Source organism: Physcomitrium patens, chromosome 21 (genome assembly GCF_059467195.1).
Source record: "Physcomitrium patens ecotype Gransden chromosome 21, ASM5946719v1, whole genome shotgun sequence".
Taxonomy (NCBI): domain Eukaryota; kingdom Viridiplantae; phylum Streptophyta; class Bryopsida; order Funariales; family Funariaceae; genus Physcomitrium; species Physcomitrium patens.
Window position 1 is genome coordinate 742,339 of NC_143430.1, and position 15,372 is coordinate 757,710.

At 33.6% G+C, this 15,372-nt stretch overlaps 2 protein-coding genes and 1 pseudogene across 6 annotated transcripts; 1 reads left to right on the plus strand and 2 right to left on the minus strand.

Annotated features, from left to right (window-relative positions):
* Positions 1-690: 690 nt before the first annotated feature.
* On the minus strand, positions 691-3,018 carry LOC112273953 (F-box/LRR-repeat protein At4g29420). Of its 5 annotated transcripts, none has more exons than XM_090245820.1 (4): positions 2,675-3,018; positions 1,474-1,936; positions 1,270-1,343; positions 691-984 (listed from the first exon to the last, which is right to left on the minus strand). In XM_090245820.1, the coding sequence occupies exons 1-4, from the start codon at positions 2,681-2,683 to the stop codon at positions 706-708; spliced, it is 825 nt and encodes a 274-aa protein (XP_090101946.1). In that variant the 5' UTR covers positions 2,684-3,018; the 3' UTR covers positions 691-705. The 5 variants fall into 5 exon arrangements, with proteins under 5 accessions (XP_090101946.1, XP_024358820.1, XP_024358817.1 ...); XM_024503052.3 differs by lacking the exon at positions 2,675-3,018 and adding an exon at positions 2,480-2,665; XM_024503049.3 differs by having other exon boundaries at positions 691-1,343; positions 2,675-2,897.
* Positions 3,019-3,682: 664 nt separating this feature from the next.
* Positions 3,683-7,487, plus strand: LOC112274562 (caffeic acid 3-O-methyltransferase 1-like; annotated as a pseudogene).
* An 841-nt stretch (positions 7,488-8,328) lies between these two features.
* On the minus strand, positions 8,329-10,745 carry LOC112274096 (F-box/LRR-repeat protein At4g29420). Its single transcript, XM_024503260.3, has 3 exons — positions 10,530-10,745; positions 9,603-10,065; positions 8,329-9,106 (listed from the first exon to the last, which is right to left on the minus strand). The coding sequence occupies exons 1-3, from the start codon at positions 10,536-10,538 to the stop codon at positions 9,060-9,062; spliced, it is 519 nt and encodes a 172-aa protein (XP_024359028.1). The 5' UTR covers positions 10,539-10,745; the 3' UTR covers positions 8,329-9,059.
* Positions 10,746-15,372: the final 4,627 nt, after the last annotated feature.

Below are 15,372 nucleotides of genomic sequence, written 5' to 3' on the forward strand. Positions count from 1 at the left end.
CTTCTAAAGGAATCTTTAGAGAATCTTTAGAGAATATTCTAGAAGAATATTCGAAGAATCTTCCAATGTATGTCCATGACAGTAGTATAGTCAAAGATATAAGATTAGCAATGATGTCAAGCTTGAGCACCATGTTATAACAATGGTAGTCAAAACTATGAGATTGCTCAATTTATTTGGTAATGATGTTAAGCTTACACATCTCCTCATATATGTTATATATACTTAAATGAAGGTTCCAATACCATTTGCAATTGTGTGTACAATTATATATCACATACAATCATGTGAAGAACCAAAGTGGGCATTCTTGGTCAACAACTTCTTGATGTGAGTTGCTCCAGATATATTTGTGCGGAATCATGTGAAGAATCCAAGTGGGCATTCTTGGCCAACAATTTCTTGATGTAAGTTGCTCCAGATACATTTGTGCGGAATCATGTGAAGAATCCAAGTGGGCATTCTTGGCCAACAATTTCTTGATGTAAGTTGCTCCAGATACATTTGTGCGGAATCATGTTCAGAATCTTGTTACATATACTTAAATGAAGGTTCCAATACCATTTGCAATTGTGTGTGCAATTATGTGTCATGTAGAATCATGTGAAGAACCAAAGTGGGCATTCATGGCCAACAATTTCTTGATGTAAGTTGCTCCAGATGCATTTCCATGCTATGCCATTGTCAGGGTCAAATGGAAAAGAACTATGGATGTTCAAAGTTATGTAGATTCTCAAAACATGGTAGGTTCAGGGATACATCTTTCGACACTGTGAAAAATGTTCCATCTTCTTTCAACGCCATACAAGGGATGTCCACATATAATGTCTTGCAATTACTCCTGTTTCTCTCTAAACGAAGTGCAAACGTTCCGAAACTCGAGGCTCCATATAACAGTTCAAGTAAACCTCCAGGCAGGTCCTTTGTCGCGTGCACTTTAGTCGTGTCCCCGCAGCATACCTGCACTTTTGATTCCTCCGGCACCTTCATATTGAAAGCAAAGTATTTCAGTTGAGGTGCTACAATTCTGAGATCCTGAGGACATTGCATCTTTAGTTCCAGCTTCTCAAGACTAGGAAGATCCATTAAGACGTTCTCTGCTGGAGTTGAGAGACCGAGGCAAAGCACTTTCATATTTTTAAACTTCAGATTCCCTTTCTCCACACCAAATACCCCAAGCAGCGCCAACGTCTGTAGATTCGGCATGATTGTGTTCATATCATCTAAAGTTCCAACCGTCACTTTAACACAACGTAATGTCATGCTCACCATGGAGGTCATTACTCCACAGTCACTTGTATCAATATACATATTCCTTAGATCCAGCGTCTTCACCAATTTGCCTGCACACGAATTGTATCACCATTGCTTTACATTCCTCCCAAGCTCTCACAACGGCATGGAAATGTGTCAAGTTCAGTCAAAATAGCCCATTGACCTAAACAGCAGAAGATGAGTGATGAAGATACTTACAGTTCTCTGATATAATCTTAAGGACGCTAGATCTGCGCATTATGGCCTGCTTCCCATAGTCCACTATGCATAAATGCTGAAGCGTGGCCCCTGCGCGAGGTAACCATTTCCTCACAAAATACGGATCGCTCATCCAAAAATCTGTTCTCTGTCCTTCATTTTCAGGAACTTCTTTCGACTGTAGCCTCGGCTCAACTTCAATGCACAGCTGCTTTATGCAATGCTTCTTTGCTATAATATTCACCACAGTATCCTTCAGATTTCGACTTTCCAAACCAGAATTCGGTGAGGACATATCTACAAGATTTCGGGCCCATTCATGATCCTCATTCAACACTTTTACATGCATTGACCTGACATTGTAACCGGTTTCCTGGAATGATTTGCAAGTTACCGAAAGTTTTGCAATGTCCCTCGCATCCTCAACGTGATGGACGATTTCATCAACTATCTCTTGAGAAAACTGCCACAGAAATCAACGGAATCCCGTCAGGAAACTTCATGTAGACAATACAAAAAGGACACCTCCTGACTCCCGCCAGTTTTAAGGGCTGCTTTTGGTAATTTCTTGCACTACCATTCTCTATGCCTGTCGGGAAGACCAAACTGTGTTTCTCGGTCAAAAATGCTCAAATCCCCTAAAATCTTGAGTCTGCACCTTGCCCCAAAAGGTGCTCAGTGAACCCAGAAGAACTCGGGCCTTAAAATAAAAACTATGGCCTACAAACCGCTTGTATATCAAACGCGCCCGCTAATGCGAACCATAGAAGGACGAGGTCATAAATCGCCATAGAGGACTTACATAATCAAGTCGCGCATACATCAATTTTAATAGCCCGTAGACATCACATCTGATGATCACAATCCACAACCTGAACTCTACACCATTCTGCTGCGACGAGACAAATGAACATTAAGTTGGCAGGACTCCGAACTTACAAACCTAAGGTAGGTGAAGGTTGGACGAGTAGCAAGCTAAAGCAAGGATTCTGAGGTAGAATCGTACAGGGGTTGGCGGGCCATACAAGAAACAAGAAGCGTCACGTATCCCATGAAGTGGAGAGATCAGTTCAGCCTCCCAATTTTGCATCTAACAGTGATCTTTGGAGACTTAGAAGCATCACACCAACACGAATGAAGAAGAAAAACACTTCTCGAGAACAATATACAAAATCCAGTGGTCTACAGAGAACACACTTACTCGATCCATTTTTGCGTGCTTGCAGAAGAGTTCGCTTGAAAATTGTGTTGCACGAGTCGCGTCTACGAAGCCCAGAGTCTCTTTGAACAGGTCAAAGTAGAAGAAAGGAGGTATCAAACTTCATAAAAACTCACCACAAGTTCTGCTAAAACTCCGCGCCTCCCGTAACCATTCTTGCTCAATGAGAGCTGGAAAGTAGCCAGTAACCCTTAAGTTTGATAACCCACAAATGCTGTTAACTTCACTCCTCTGGTAATCATTCTCGGGAATCCCCTGCCTGCGGGACACCCCACAACGCAGGTTTCGCAGCAGGTGCCTCAGTTTCGCATCCACAGTTTCGCAGGAGACTTTTAGCGTAGACTCGACCGGGTACCGTCCACAGGATATCACCCGCGTGGAGGGGTCAAATATAGGTCTACTGGATATTCGCCCTCAGGAGTATAGGCCCACTGGATGCTTGTTGCAACCTTGGAACAAAAGTCTTTTAAAGGTCTTTCAATTGGTAAAGAACAACATTCCTGTAGAGGCCGGAAATAGCACAAAGTGAGACTTCTCAATTTTAGTCAATCAAAGGATATAATAGCTGTGGCCACTTATCTTTTCTTCTAAGTTAAAAGACTTAGACATTGTGGATTTAAACTCATGTAGTGGTACCAATTAAGTTCCACTATGAACACTTTTAAATCTCCATTACACTGCAAGAGAATCATAAGCATTTAAAAGAATCTAAACAAATAAAATACAAACAATTAGTACGTCTTAATCTGTTGTAAATTAAAACAAGTGTATCAATTTAATTGCTATAACTTATTAGATTATGAACTATCATCTGTAGAATTTCTACAGCGGGGAGGAATGGCGTTTGGAGAGGGACACAATCATGTGGGCGAGGATGTCCATTCCACCATTCAACACGTCACAACTCACATCGACAAGGTTTGATTGGCGGCAATTGAGCTGGTGGGTCAAGCTGCGATTCCAGGTGTGCTGGCTTCTCTTGCAAGTCTCAATGTCTTCGAGGCACATGCCCGAGCGGGGGACGGTGTAGAGCTGTGCAACCAGGCAATGCCGGGAAAGGTCATCGATTCGAGCTATCTTGGAGGAATGCTCCGCCTGGCAAGCAGCGTAAAGGTTTTGCGCGAGGTTGCTACAATGAGTGAGGATGGCTCAACCGAGCTTCGCTACGGGCTGGAACCAATCGGTAAATTCTTGGTAGGCGACGCAGAGAAGGGCTCCTTGGTCCACTTGTTGCTCATGTATCAAGTCCCTGTGTTGTTAAGTACCTGGAATCACCTGCCTGAATCCGTCGTGGACGACTCGGTCCAACCATTCGCAATAGCACATCGCGGATTGCATGCGTGGTAATACGGAATGAAAAGTTCAACAAGGCAATGGCTGGACATTCGAAGCTGTACATGCGTGCCTTCTTGGATGTTTATGAGGGGTTTGAGGGGGTGAGAGTGTTGATCGACATAGGAGGAGGCTTTGGCTCTGCTATCACCACCATCACTGCCCAGTAACCTCACATCAAGGGGATCAACTTCGATCAACCTCATGTAATCAAAGCTTGCCCTGCATTGCCATGTGAGAAACTTGTAATCCCCTCGAATTGAAACCACATATCTTGCCGATAAACTGAATTGCAACACTGACTAACTTTGCGTTAAGTTAATTTTGTCGGTGTCGATGTCGATGTTCTCAGTTGGAGTTGGCATGCGTCTTTCGATCATGATTCCGTTTAAAATTGCATTTGTTTCTTTCTCGTTATGATCTGTGAGAATTCAGTGTGAGACGACTGGGTTACTATCAGGAGTGGAGCACACGAGTGGAGACATGTTTGAGTCCATCCCAACTGGCGGCGATGCCATCTCTCTGAAGGTCAGTCCTCCACCATCTCATGTGCTTCCAATATATTATTTCATAGAAGTCTGAAAAATTTTACCACGCAATAAAGTCATTGTTATTTCCATTTTTAAATGGATACAATATAGGTAAGATGTAGCGAAACTTACCTTCGTTGTCTCATTTTTGTCAAAATGTGCCCCACAATATGTGTTATTTCTGGTGCTGATCTCCTAGTCGCTCTCGAATATCCCAATCTCGCATTTAACTCTCTGTACATCTCACAAGGGCAACTCGAGCTTCATGTGCATTTTGTTGCCAGAGCACACATGGAATACAAACGATGCTCTGGTTGATGAATTCACGTCGATCTTACGATCATTTGCGCTTATTCTAATGGGTAAATAGATGTGACTCCAGGGTCGTAATATTTCTAACCCTGTAGCTGCTTTGTTCTTTCTAGACAGTACATACTGCATGACTGGGACGACGAAAGCTGTATCAAAAATTTTAAGAACTGCTAAGGCTTTACCCGCAAACGGCAAGGTGATTGCTGTGGACAGCGTGTTAATCAACACCAGTAACTTCGAAGGAGGTGACATGCAATTTTAAACGGAATTTCACATGTCCTTCATTGTGGACATGAACATGATGGCATTCAACAGATACGCAAGCTTGGTCTGGATGCTGGATTCATGCGTGTCGATGTTGTATGCAAGGTTGATCAACTCTCTGTAACAGAATTTGTCAAGGCTTGGCTTGGGTCCGGTGACAGATCACCCATGTTTGCTTGTGACTGGCGTTTTCTATCCATACCAAAAGTATCAATCCCTTTGAGTTCCACTTCGACTGGATTCAAGGCTAGAAACCACTATATTTTACACCTTAATAAGGCAGGCATTGCATAAAAGAGCCGTTGCAGGTGCTCTCAGTGGATGCTGAAGAGTTACAAGCTCTCATCACGAGGTAGATATGACTTTTGCCGAAAACTGAAAACTCCTTTTAGCATACGAGTTTCAATTTTTGCTTCCGTACAAATAGGTGGTGACAGCAGAGAACTCATTGCTTAATAAGTACCAGAATGTGAAACTTATTTTGAGGCTGGTATACAATGTTGTTTCGGCAAGACTCAAAATTGTAATAAAGTAGATATTGTCCAAAAAAAAGAACAACAAAAAAGTCTACCAAAGGTAAGTTGAGTACTTTTTCCACAAAAAATCACAGCCATAAAACAAAATTGGTGTTTTAAAAGACAAAATGATAATAATAATAAGATAGTTTATAAAATGGAAGTATAGGATTACCAAATACTAAAAATTAATCCAAATAAATTATAAAATAGTCTAGAAGATGCTAAAGAGTTACTAATATTTATTATAGATTCTAATGTTGTGTAAATAAAGATTGTTATACACAACAAATCAAGTACCATAAATCAATCATGAAATATGCAATTTAAACCAAATACAAATGCGCAATCAACACACTCTCAAAGAAAGATGAAAAATCTACATACAAGTAAGTCAAGCTACCTCTTTCACCACAAAGAGAGAATCCAAGAGTACAAGTGTGAGTAGAAAAAATCCTAAAGCTTTATTAAATGACTAAATTACCATAGCCATGCACACCCTTACAACATGAGCTTCCTCTCTCAAAACCATTCTAAGAAACTTAACATGACAAGAATGTCAAGTCAAGGAGTTTTTCCATCTAACTAATGAGATTGGCACTTATAAGAGCTAGAGTTCAAATTAAATATTTTCTTTATAGATATATAGGCCTTGGACTTATATATATCTATATATATCTAGTGCAACATTTTAGAATAAGAGCCTTCTTCAAGCATGTTTACATTTTAAAGCAACATAAATATTTTTTGTATCCTATTCTTTTTAATTTCTATTATATTAACTTTAGTGATTATTCTTGATAAAATATCTTTTTGGTCTTTTTATTATAATTAAGATAATATAATAGATAAAAAATTTGTTTGATTAAAGAGTATATTGTTGTTATTTAAGAGCAAAAAAAATAAGCAATAAATTATATTATAAGAATAATAGTAGTCAATCTTAATTTGAAAACTAAAACAACCAACTAAAAAACTCAAAGATGACATAAAAAAACATGAAAAGAGACCAATAATAATTTAAAATTACTTACATTACATTGTTATATGGCACACATAATCAATAGCCTATGACAATATGTATGCAAATGAATATAATATGTGATGGGACTAGTGAGCATAGAATGGCCTAAGCCATAGTAACAACCACAAGAACATAATATTACGTCAACTAAGTGAGTATATATAAAGTTACTAAACACAATAATAAGCATCTACTTCTATAGTTTTAATTACATAAAAGATATATATATTTCTACAAATCTACAATGCAAAAATTAATTGTAAGCCAACTTTTAATAATACAAAATATATGGACCCTTTATCAATAGCCATGTACACATTAATGATGCAAACAAAAAATATACATGATATTGGTAAAACTAATTAAAAAGACTTAAAAGAACCTAAAGATAAAAATCTATACATCCAAAATAGAGAAAAATCTTAATAAATAAAGTCTATATAGTTATTTTTAATTATAACAATAAACAATCAAAATGTAATTCTCAAATAAATTGAATACAAATAAAAAAAAAAAAAAATGAAACAAAGAAGATAAAAAAATACTAAAAATTTATAAATATTTCAAGAACTTAATAAGTATATTTTAATAAAAATAAATGAAGTTATTTTTATTAAGACACATTACATTGTTGCTTTGAAAAAGAAACATCTATAAGTTGCATTATTAAATAAGATTTACATATTACATTATAAATTTCTTTAAGAATTTTTTATTTTAGAATATTATCAAATTATTATATATAGCATAAAAATAGATAAAAATCTTATTATCTAAGTAGACTTGCAAAAAAGAAAAAAGAAAAAAAAAAAAAAAAACTCAATATTTTACAATCTCCAAAAAATTGATTCAATTATATTATACAAACATCGAATTATATTTTTTTATTTTATTTATTTATAATATTTCTATTAAATAAGAAAAATTAGCACAAAGAATCTACTGTTGTCTTAGTTTATATTTTAAAAAATGCTTTCAATTTGATCCTAAAGTAGTAGAAGTAATTATTATCTTTCAACTACTGAGATTATAACTACAAATTGAATTTAATATAATATTTTATTCTTCTTGCATCAAATCTACTTATTTAATCTATAGACTACCTAGGTCATAATCAAAAGGTTTTATTAACTAGTAACTAAGGTCTATTACAATTACCATACAAATTTGATCTATAAATTTTCAATATTCAAGATTTGTGATTTTTTTGTTGAATAAGTAGAATTGATATAGAAGTAAAAACTTAAAAATTGAGCAATATTAGATTCCAACATATGCTTTTAATTATATATTTATAAAAAGCTATAATATATATTTGATTAAATTTATTTTCAAATTAAAATAAATCCTATATTAATTTAACAAGAATAATTAGTTTGATCCATTAATTAAATATATGTATTATTTTATATTAAAAATTCCTAAAGTACCAGCAAAACAAAGTCAAAAAAGAAAAGAAAAGAAAAACTACATAACTATTTATGGTGTTAACTCATATACTACTACAATCCATTGAAATCCATACAAGTTACTTGAATATTTTTAGAAAAATAATTAATCAATCAAATGTAGTTAACAACTTTGTTTCTTTATAAATATTGTAAAATAGATATATACATAGAAAACCTCCAAAGTACACATCACAAGACACTCCCAATATAGTGTAGAGACTAAAATGCTCATTATAAAAGTGTATGAATTTAGTATTTTTGGAAAGCCTCCAACCTATTCTCCCAAGGTGTGACCAATATTCATGAACTCATTATTTAGTCCTGCACATGAGCTTAACTGCAACTGATATACTTACATTGTTCAGGAATTCCCACTAGCACGATGTAGTCAAGCCTTAAAAACTAAAATATGTAAAATCATGGCTGGTCGAACATTCCTTCACAATGCAATCAATTCCTTGCATATCAGATTCTTTGATTCTTTGCTTAATCAGCATAGAATCCACAGGACCAGATTTGTGTATGTAAATTGTCAAATGCTTAACTGAAGGTCCCAGTATCATCTGCAACACTCGAATAGAAGATCCTGTGTCGTGTGGGATCATGTGAACAACCAAGGTGTGCATTCTTGGCCAGCGGTTTCTTGCTGCCAGCTGATTTACATGTGTTTCCATACTGTACCATAACCCAGGTCCGATGTAGAGAGACTGTAGCCTTTCACAGTTGTGAAGATGCTCAAAACTTGGTAGGTTCAGGGGTACATCTGTCAATACTTTACAAAACGTTCCGTCTTCGTTCAGTTCCATACAAGGGATGTCCCAACATAGCTTCTTGAGAGTCCTCATGTTTCTCGCTATAAGAATTGCAAGAATTTCAAAACTCGAGGCTCCATATAAGATCTCAAGTAAACCTCCGGGCATGACCTTTGTTGCGTGTTCCTCACACGTGTCCTCGGAGCATACACGCAGGCTTGATTGCTCCGACACCTTCATATTGAAAGCTAAGGATTTCAGTTGAGGTGCCACAATTCTGATTTCCACTGGACATAGCATCTTTAGTTCCAGCTTCTCAAGACTAGGAGCATCCATTGAGACGAACTGGGCCGGGCTTGACAGACCAAGGCTAAGAACTTTCATCTCTGAGAACTTGCGCACGCATCTGTATACACTGGATATCCCAGATACCTCATCTAACACAAAGGTCTGCAGATTCGATATGGATGTGTTTATGCACTCTAAAGCTCCAGGAGTTACTTTGGTACCGCGTAATGTCATGCTCACCAGATGGTGCATTGCCTCACATTCACTTGCGTCAATATACATATTCCTTAGATCTAGCGTCTTCACCGATTTGCTGCATATGAATTGTATCACTATTGCGTTATCATCCCCCACGCTCTCAGAACGGCATGGAAATGTGTCAAGTTCAGTCAAGATAGCTCATGGACCTAAACAGCAGAAGATGAGTGATGAAGATACTTACAGTTCTCTGATACAATATTAAGGATGCTAGATCTGCGCATCATGGCCTGCTTCCCGTAGTCCACTATGCATAAATGCTGAAGCGTGGCCCCTGCGCGAGGTAACCATTTCCTCACAAAATACGGATCGCTCATCCAAAAATCTGTTTTCTGTCCTTCATTTTCAGGAACTTCTTTCGACTGTAGCCTCGGCTCAACTTCAATGCACAGCTGCTTTAAGCAACGCCTCTTTGATGTAATATTCACCACAGTATCCTTCAAATTTCGACTTTCCAAACCAGAATTCGGTGAGGACATATCTACAGGATTTCGGACCCGTTCATGATCCTCATTCAACACTTTTACATGCATTGACCTTATATCGTAACCAGCTTCCTGGAATGATTTGCAAGTTACCGAAAGTTTTGCAATGTCCCTCGCATCCTCAACGTGATTGATGATTTCATCAACTATGTCTAGAGGAAGCTGCCACAGAAATCAACGGAATCCCGTCAGGAAACTTCATGTAGACAACACAAAAACGACATCTGCTGACTCCCGCCAGTTTTAAGGGCTGCTTTTGGCGATTTCTTGCACTACCATTCTCTATGCCTGTCGGGAAGACCAAACTGTGTTTCTCGGTCAAAAGTGCTCAAATCCCCTAAATTCTTGAGTCTGCACCTTGCCCCAAGGGGTTCCTCAGTGAACCCAGAAGAACTCGGGCCTTAAAATAAAAACTATGGCCTACAAACCGCTTGTATATCAAACGGGTCCGCTCATGCGTACCGTAGAAGGACGAGGTCGTAAATCGCCACAGAGGACTTATTTAATCAAGTCGGGCATACATCAATTTTAATAGACCGTAGACATCACATCAACACGAACGAAGAAAAAAAACACTTTTAGCGAACAAAATACGAAATCCCGTGGTCTACAGAGAACACACGTACGTTATCCATTGTTGCGTGCTTGTACACGAGTTCGCTTGAAAATTGTGTTGCAGGAGTCACGTCTACGAAGCCCAGAGTCTTTCTGAAGAAGGTGCTGTCAAAGGAAATCGATGAGTCTTGTCATGCTTTAAAACTCGCTACAGGTCCGGCTGCAAACTCCACCCGAGTGGTAGTACTTCAAGTTTTTTCAAAACAACTCGCGCTGAAACAGAAGTGGCCCTGCATCGTAAGCTTACAGTTAGCGCCAGTGAGCTTTGAAGCACCTTTCAACGCCTAGCATCAGCGAGATTATGCATATTCACGGCACCAAGTTGACAAATGTCATGCAAAACAACACTCTTGAAGACTCATTCTCAAACATATGGCGCAATTGTCACGCCAAATGCCACATTGAGATCCAGCGAAGTCTGCATTTCAAATCCATATATCGAAATGGAATCTATTTTTATAATAGAGATTAAGTGGATGCCAGACGTATTCAAAACGAATCTTGTACAGACTTCCATTTCATTTTAATTTTTCTTGGAAACATCAAAATTTACTACAATACTAGTTTTTTTTTAAAGAAGGAATTAAAAATAAAAATAAAAATGGCTATTAATTATTAATTCAGAAGCATAATGATACCCGTAGGAAAATTGAAATGTACCAAAATTTGTAACATTTTGTGATAAAAATGTGATATCTGGAGTTACTTGGCACGTCTTTTCATGTTGACTATGACATTTCAATGGTTGACATAATAAATAAATATTTATTATATTTTTATGTTATTCATATTATTTATATATTTATATATTTATATATTTTTTCATTTTTAAAAACCTTTTAAATAGATAAACATAAGTTGTTACTTTCTATAAGAAAAAAATTCTGAAATAATATATAAGATAGAATATTTATTTTAAATAATTACCTAAGGGATTTAAAATTTAAATTTCCTATTTTATATATATATATATATTTAATATATATATATATATATATATATATATATAGATTAAAAAATAATGTTAATATCTATAACAATAAATTTTGCATGTAATCATTTTAAATACTTAATTTAATAATTCAATAAAATTAAAATAATATAATATTATAAATATAATATTATATAATATGTAGGTTAAGATGAAGGGTTCAATTTATAATTTAGAAGATCTGACAAATATCCTTGTGGTTATTTAAGAAGGGATGGTAAATCTGGAAAAAAAAAATTAAAAAAAAATTAAAAATATAACTAAAGATTTTAAAAAGGCACATTTTTTTGTTCTATGCCACATCAAAATTAAGTGATAGTATGTGTGGGACAATGCTTCTATTTTTCTAACATACTCTAAGTTCTAACTTGCAGATCCTTCAGATTGTGACCTTATATTCACTTGGTTGCAGATAAATTACTTATAGCCAAATCAACCAATTTGGCATTGAAGGAGCATTGTGGAATTACATACTCTAAATTCTCTATTTTAATGAAGCCATTGTCAATTGATACATTCATATTAAAAAGGTTTGTCTTTTGAGAAATTTGTCAAGGAAAAATCTTACTTCAAAATGACAAGTATTCTTATTATAGGTGCTACTTTCAAAAGTAGTAATGAATTGAAGCAAGCCATTGCTCAAGTTGCGATTGGCAAGCATTACAAAATAGACATTACCAAATCCAATCAAACAAGATATATTGTGAAGTATTGTAACAATGATTTCAAATGGAGACTACATGCGTCACAATCTGAATTGGCATCTTCAAATGAATTTGTAATTAAGACATTGGTCTCTAAACACACATGCATTGGTGTAGAGCACTTGGGCAATTGACATGCTAGTGCTACTTGGGTAGCATGCAACATGAAGAATAAGTTAGAAGATATACCACAATATACAACTGCATAAATTTGAATAAAAGATAGTAATAATATAAATAAATAAAAAATCTAGAATTTTTAGAAACTTGTATAAATATATATGTTCTACCATATAAAAACTTTAAGGTTGGAAAATGATTTTAATTTAAATATATTACTTTTGAAATAAACTTAAAGACTATAAAATAACAGCTTTATTTTAATATTATAATTTTTTAACTATTATAATTCTAGAATAAAAATTTTAGATAGAGACATAATAATATTAAATACAATCATGTTATTCCAACCATGTATAAAAATATTTCTAAGAAAGATTTTACAACTATTTTTATATTAAAAGGTTAAGAATAATTATACATGACTTTAAATATATTGGTTTGTTTTTTGTATTAAAAATAAGTTGTAACAATAAGCAAAATCATAATGAAAAAATAATTAAATAAATAAAATAAAAAATGTTCGAATTAATTAAAGCAAAAATAGAAGTTATATGATATATAGTTTTTATATAAATATCTATTATAAGAAAATAAGAAGATTTAGATGATAATATTAGACCTTTGCAAAATAATATTCTACAAGAATATTATAATATAGTTACTATTGTTGCTACACAATTTTAAAAAGTCTTATATTTTTTCATTATGGATATTATTGTTGTGTAGATGCATTGCTTCTTTATAAATTTCAAGATAGTATATTTAGATTTACTACAAAATAATGGAAAAAAATAAATTGTAAGAAATTTAGAGAATCTTTAATCATATCAAGAATATTAAAAAAAATTATTGAAAAATTACAAACAGTTTTAGTTATTTCTATACGTACAACCTAACAAGGTCATACAAAAGATTTAAAAAATATCACAAAGCTTGTGGTTCAAGTGATAAAGTTGCAAAATACTTTATAAGCGGCTTTTTTATATTGAATATCTTAGAATAGAAGTATCTATAGGTATTAGGCTCACTTAGAAAAATTAGTGTGGTAATTATATAAAATTTGTAAAATATAATCATAGGTTTTTAAATTTATTTATAACAATAAAAAATAATATGTTTAATTTTAAAATTATTTTTTTATCATAGATATAAATAGATATTAAAGGATATTTGGTTTAAAAAAATATTACATATATAAATATATATAATTATTATTTATCAAAATATTTTCATTAATTTATAATAAGATATTATTAAAAATATTACAAACAATCGACTTGTCTCCTCTATGCTTAAAATAATTATATTTCTAAAAATAAATTATCAATAATAATTTATTATGGTGATTATAAATTTGATAATATTTTTATATTTAATTATGTAGATACAGATCATATCTAAATAAAATATTAAATAAAAATATTTAAAAAATCTACACAAAAAATAAAATTAAAAAATATTATATTAAAATAAAATTTTCATTACATTAATTTAAAACATGCATTTTGAAGCGTATTGTTATTTAGATTTCAAATTTTTCAGCATTTAAATCTCCAACTCATATCAATTGAGCTCTTAACAATAATTTTTATAAAAAAATTCAAATACAGATAATAGTAAAAATATAAACAGAGCTGAAAATATTTATAAATATAAAATATACAATTAGTTGACGGCTCAAGTCAATTATTAACATAAATATACTCTTAAATAAATCCATTGAGGTGACAAAAACATTCTTAAATCACTTACAATTAGAGGAATATATACAGTTTAGAATTTTTATATTAAGAACTACAAAAAAAACACAAAAACTTGTGGTTCTACACAGCTAGACATAAGAGCCACCAATAACCTCTTAAAGATTGTAAAGACATTGCCTCTACTCTCTTCACCTCTTGTTAGAATATTATACAAGACAATTATACAAGACAATTACACAAGACAAGTCCACATACTCCATCTATACTAAATAATTAGAACTACAAGACATAAGTATTGCATATTGGTTTATAGAGATTATACAATAGTTGTAAATATATAATGCCAAGTAATTCCTACTTATAAATCTAAATTAATTTTATTTTTTTATCAATATCTTTAATATATGTATATAAACATACAATATTATATATATAATAAAAAAATTCACCACAATGATTTACTATTTTTTATTATTTTTAATTTTTTTAATACATTATATTTTTATATATGTAATTTTTAAAATCCATAATTAAAAAAGAAATTATTATAAGAATTATAATGCTAATAATTACAAAACTAATATGTATCATGAGTAAATTTATAAAATGAAGCAAACAACGTTGAAGCTTAATGTTTATGTAGATAATATAGATTATTTTATAGAAAAATGTTAAAATGACCCATCTATTTACTTAATTTACCCACTTTATTATAACCATCATTATCTAAGACTAATGCCATAGTTAACAACGATTTTTTCACAAAATAAATACAGAGTCGGAAGTTATTGCCCAACTGTGAATTTTCTCCCGCCTCTCCATCATCGTGTCTACCGCTTCTCTCACACATTATGCACATCGAGCATCATCCTTCACGTCTTGCGAGAGACTCCTAAAACAAGATCGTCAAGAATTCGTTCATCATTAAACTCCCCAAATTCGTAATCACCAATGGGTTAAAAAGTTCAACCTTGACAAAGAACAATACATCCAATAATACACAAGCTTGTTGTGGAATGAAAATGTACGTTAGCCATAAACCGTATCATGAAATCACGACAATATTGTACAATCAAACTTTCAAATGTTCGTTTGAGACTTACGAACCTACCTCTACAACACGACATCCAAATCCTGCAAGCCATTGCGAAGGTTATTCCAGACCCAGTAGAATCAATGCTATTGAGGAAGAATACTGAGTACCCATCCTCACGTCGGAAGTGAAAACTATTTCATATGGAACAGATGGAAATTCAGTCACCCAGTAAGACCTGCAGAGAAATTTGGAACAAAAGACTAGTCCAACACTTCTCAACCACCAGACAATTGACTG

What these genes read in the sequence shown, in the direction of transcription:
- LOC112273953 (XM_024503047.3), bottom strand. Translation starts at nt 2,563, where the DNA reads ATGCAAAATTGGGAGGCTGAACTGATCTCTCCACTTCATGGGATACGT. An exon ending in TGTATGGCCCGCCAACCCCT is followed by an intron (nt 1,937 to 2,479) that starts GTACGATTCTAC and finishes TTTCTGTGGCAG; the next exon opens with TTTTCTCAAGAGATAGTTGA. An exon ending in TAAGATTATATCAGAGAACT is followed by an intron (nt 1,344 to 1,473) that starts GTAAGTATCTTC and finishes ATTCGTGTGCAG; the next exon opens with GCAAATTGGTGAAGACGCTG.
- LOC112274096 (XM_024503260.3), bottom strand. An exon ending in TAATATTGTATCAGAGAACT is followed by an intron (nt 9,107 to 9,602) that starts GTAAGTATCTTC and finishes TTCAATATGAAG; the next exon opens with GTGTCGGAGCAATCAAGCCT.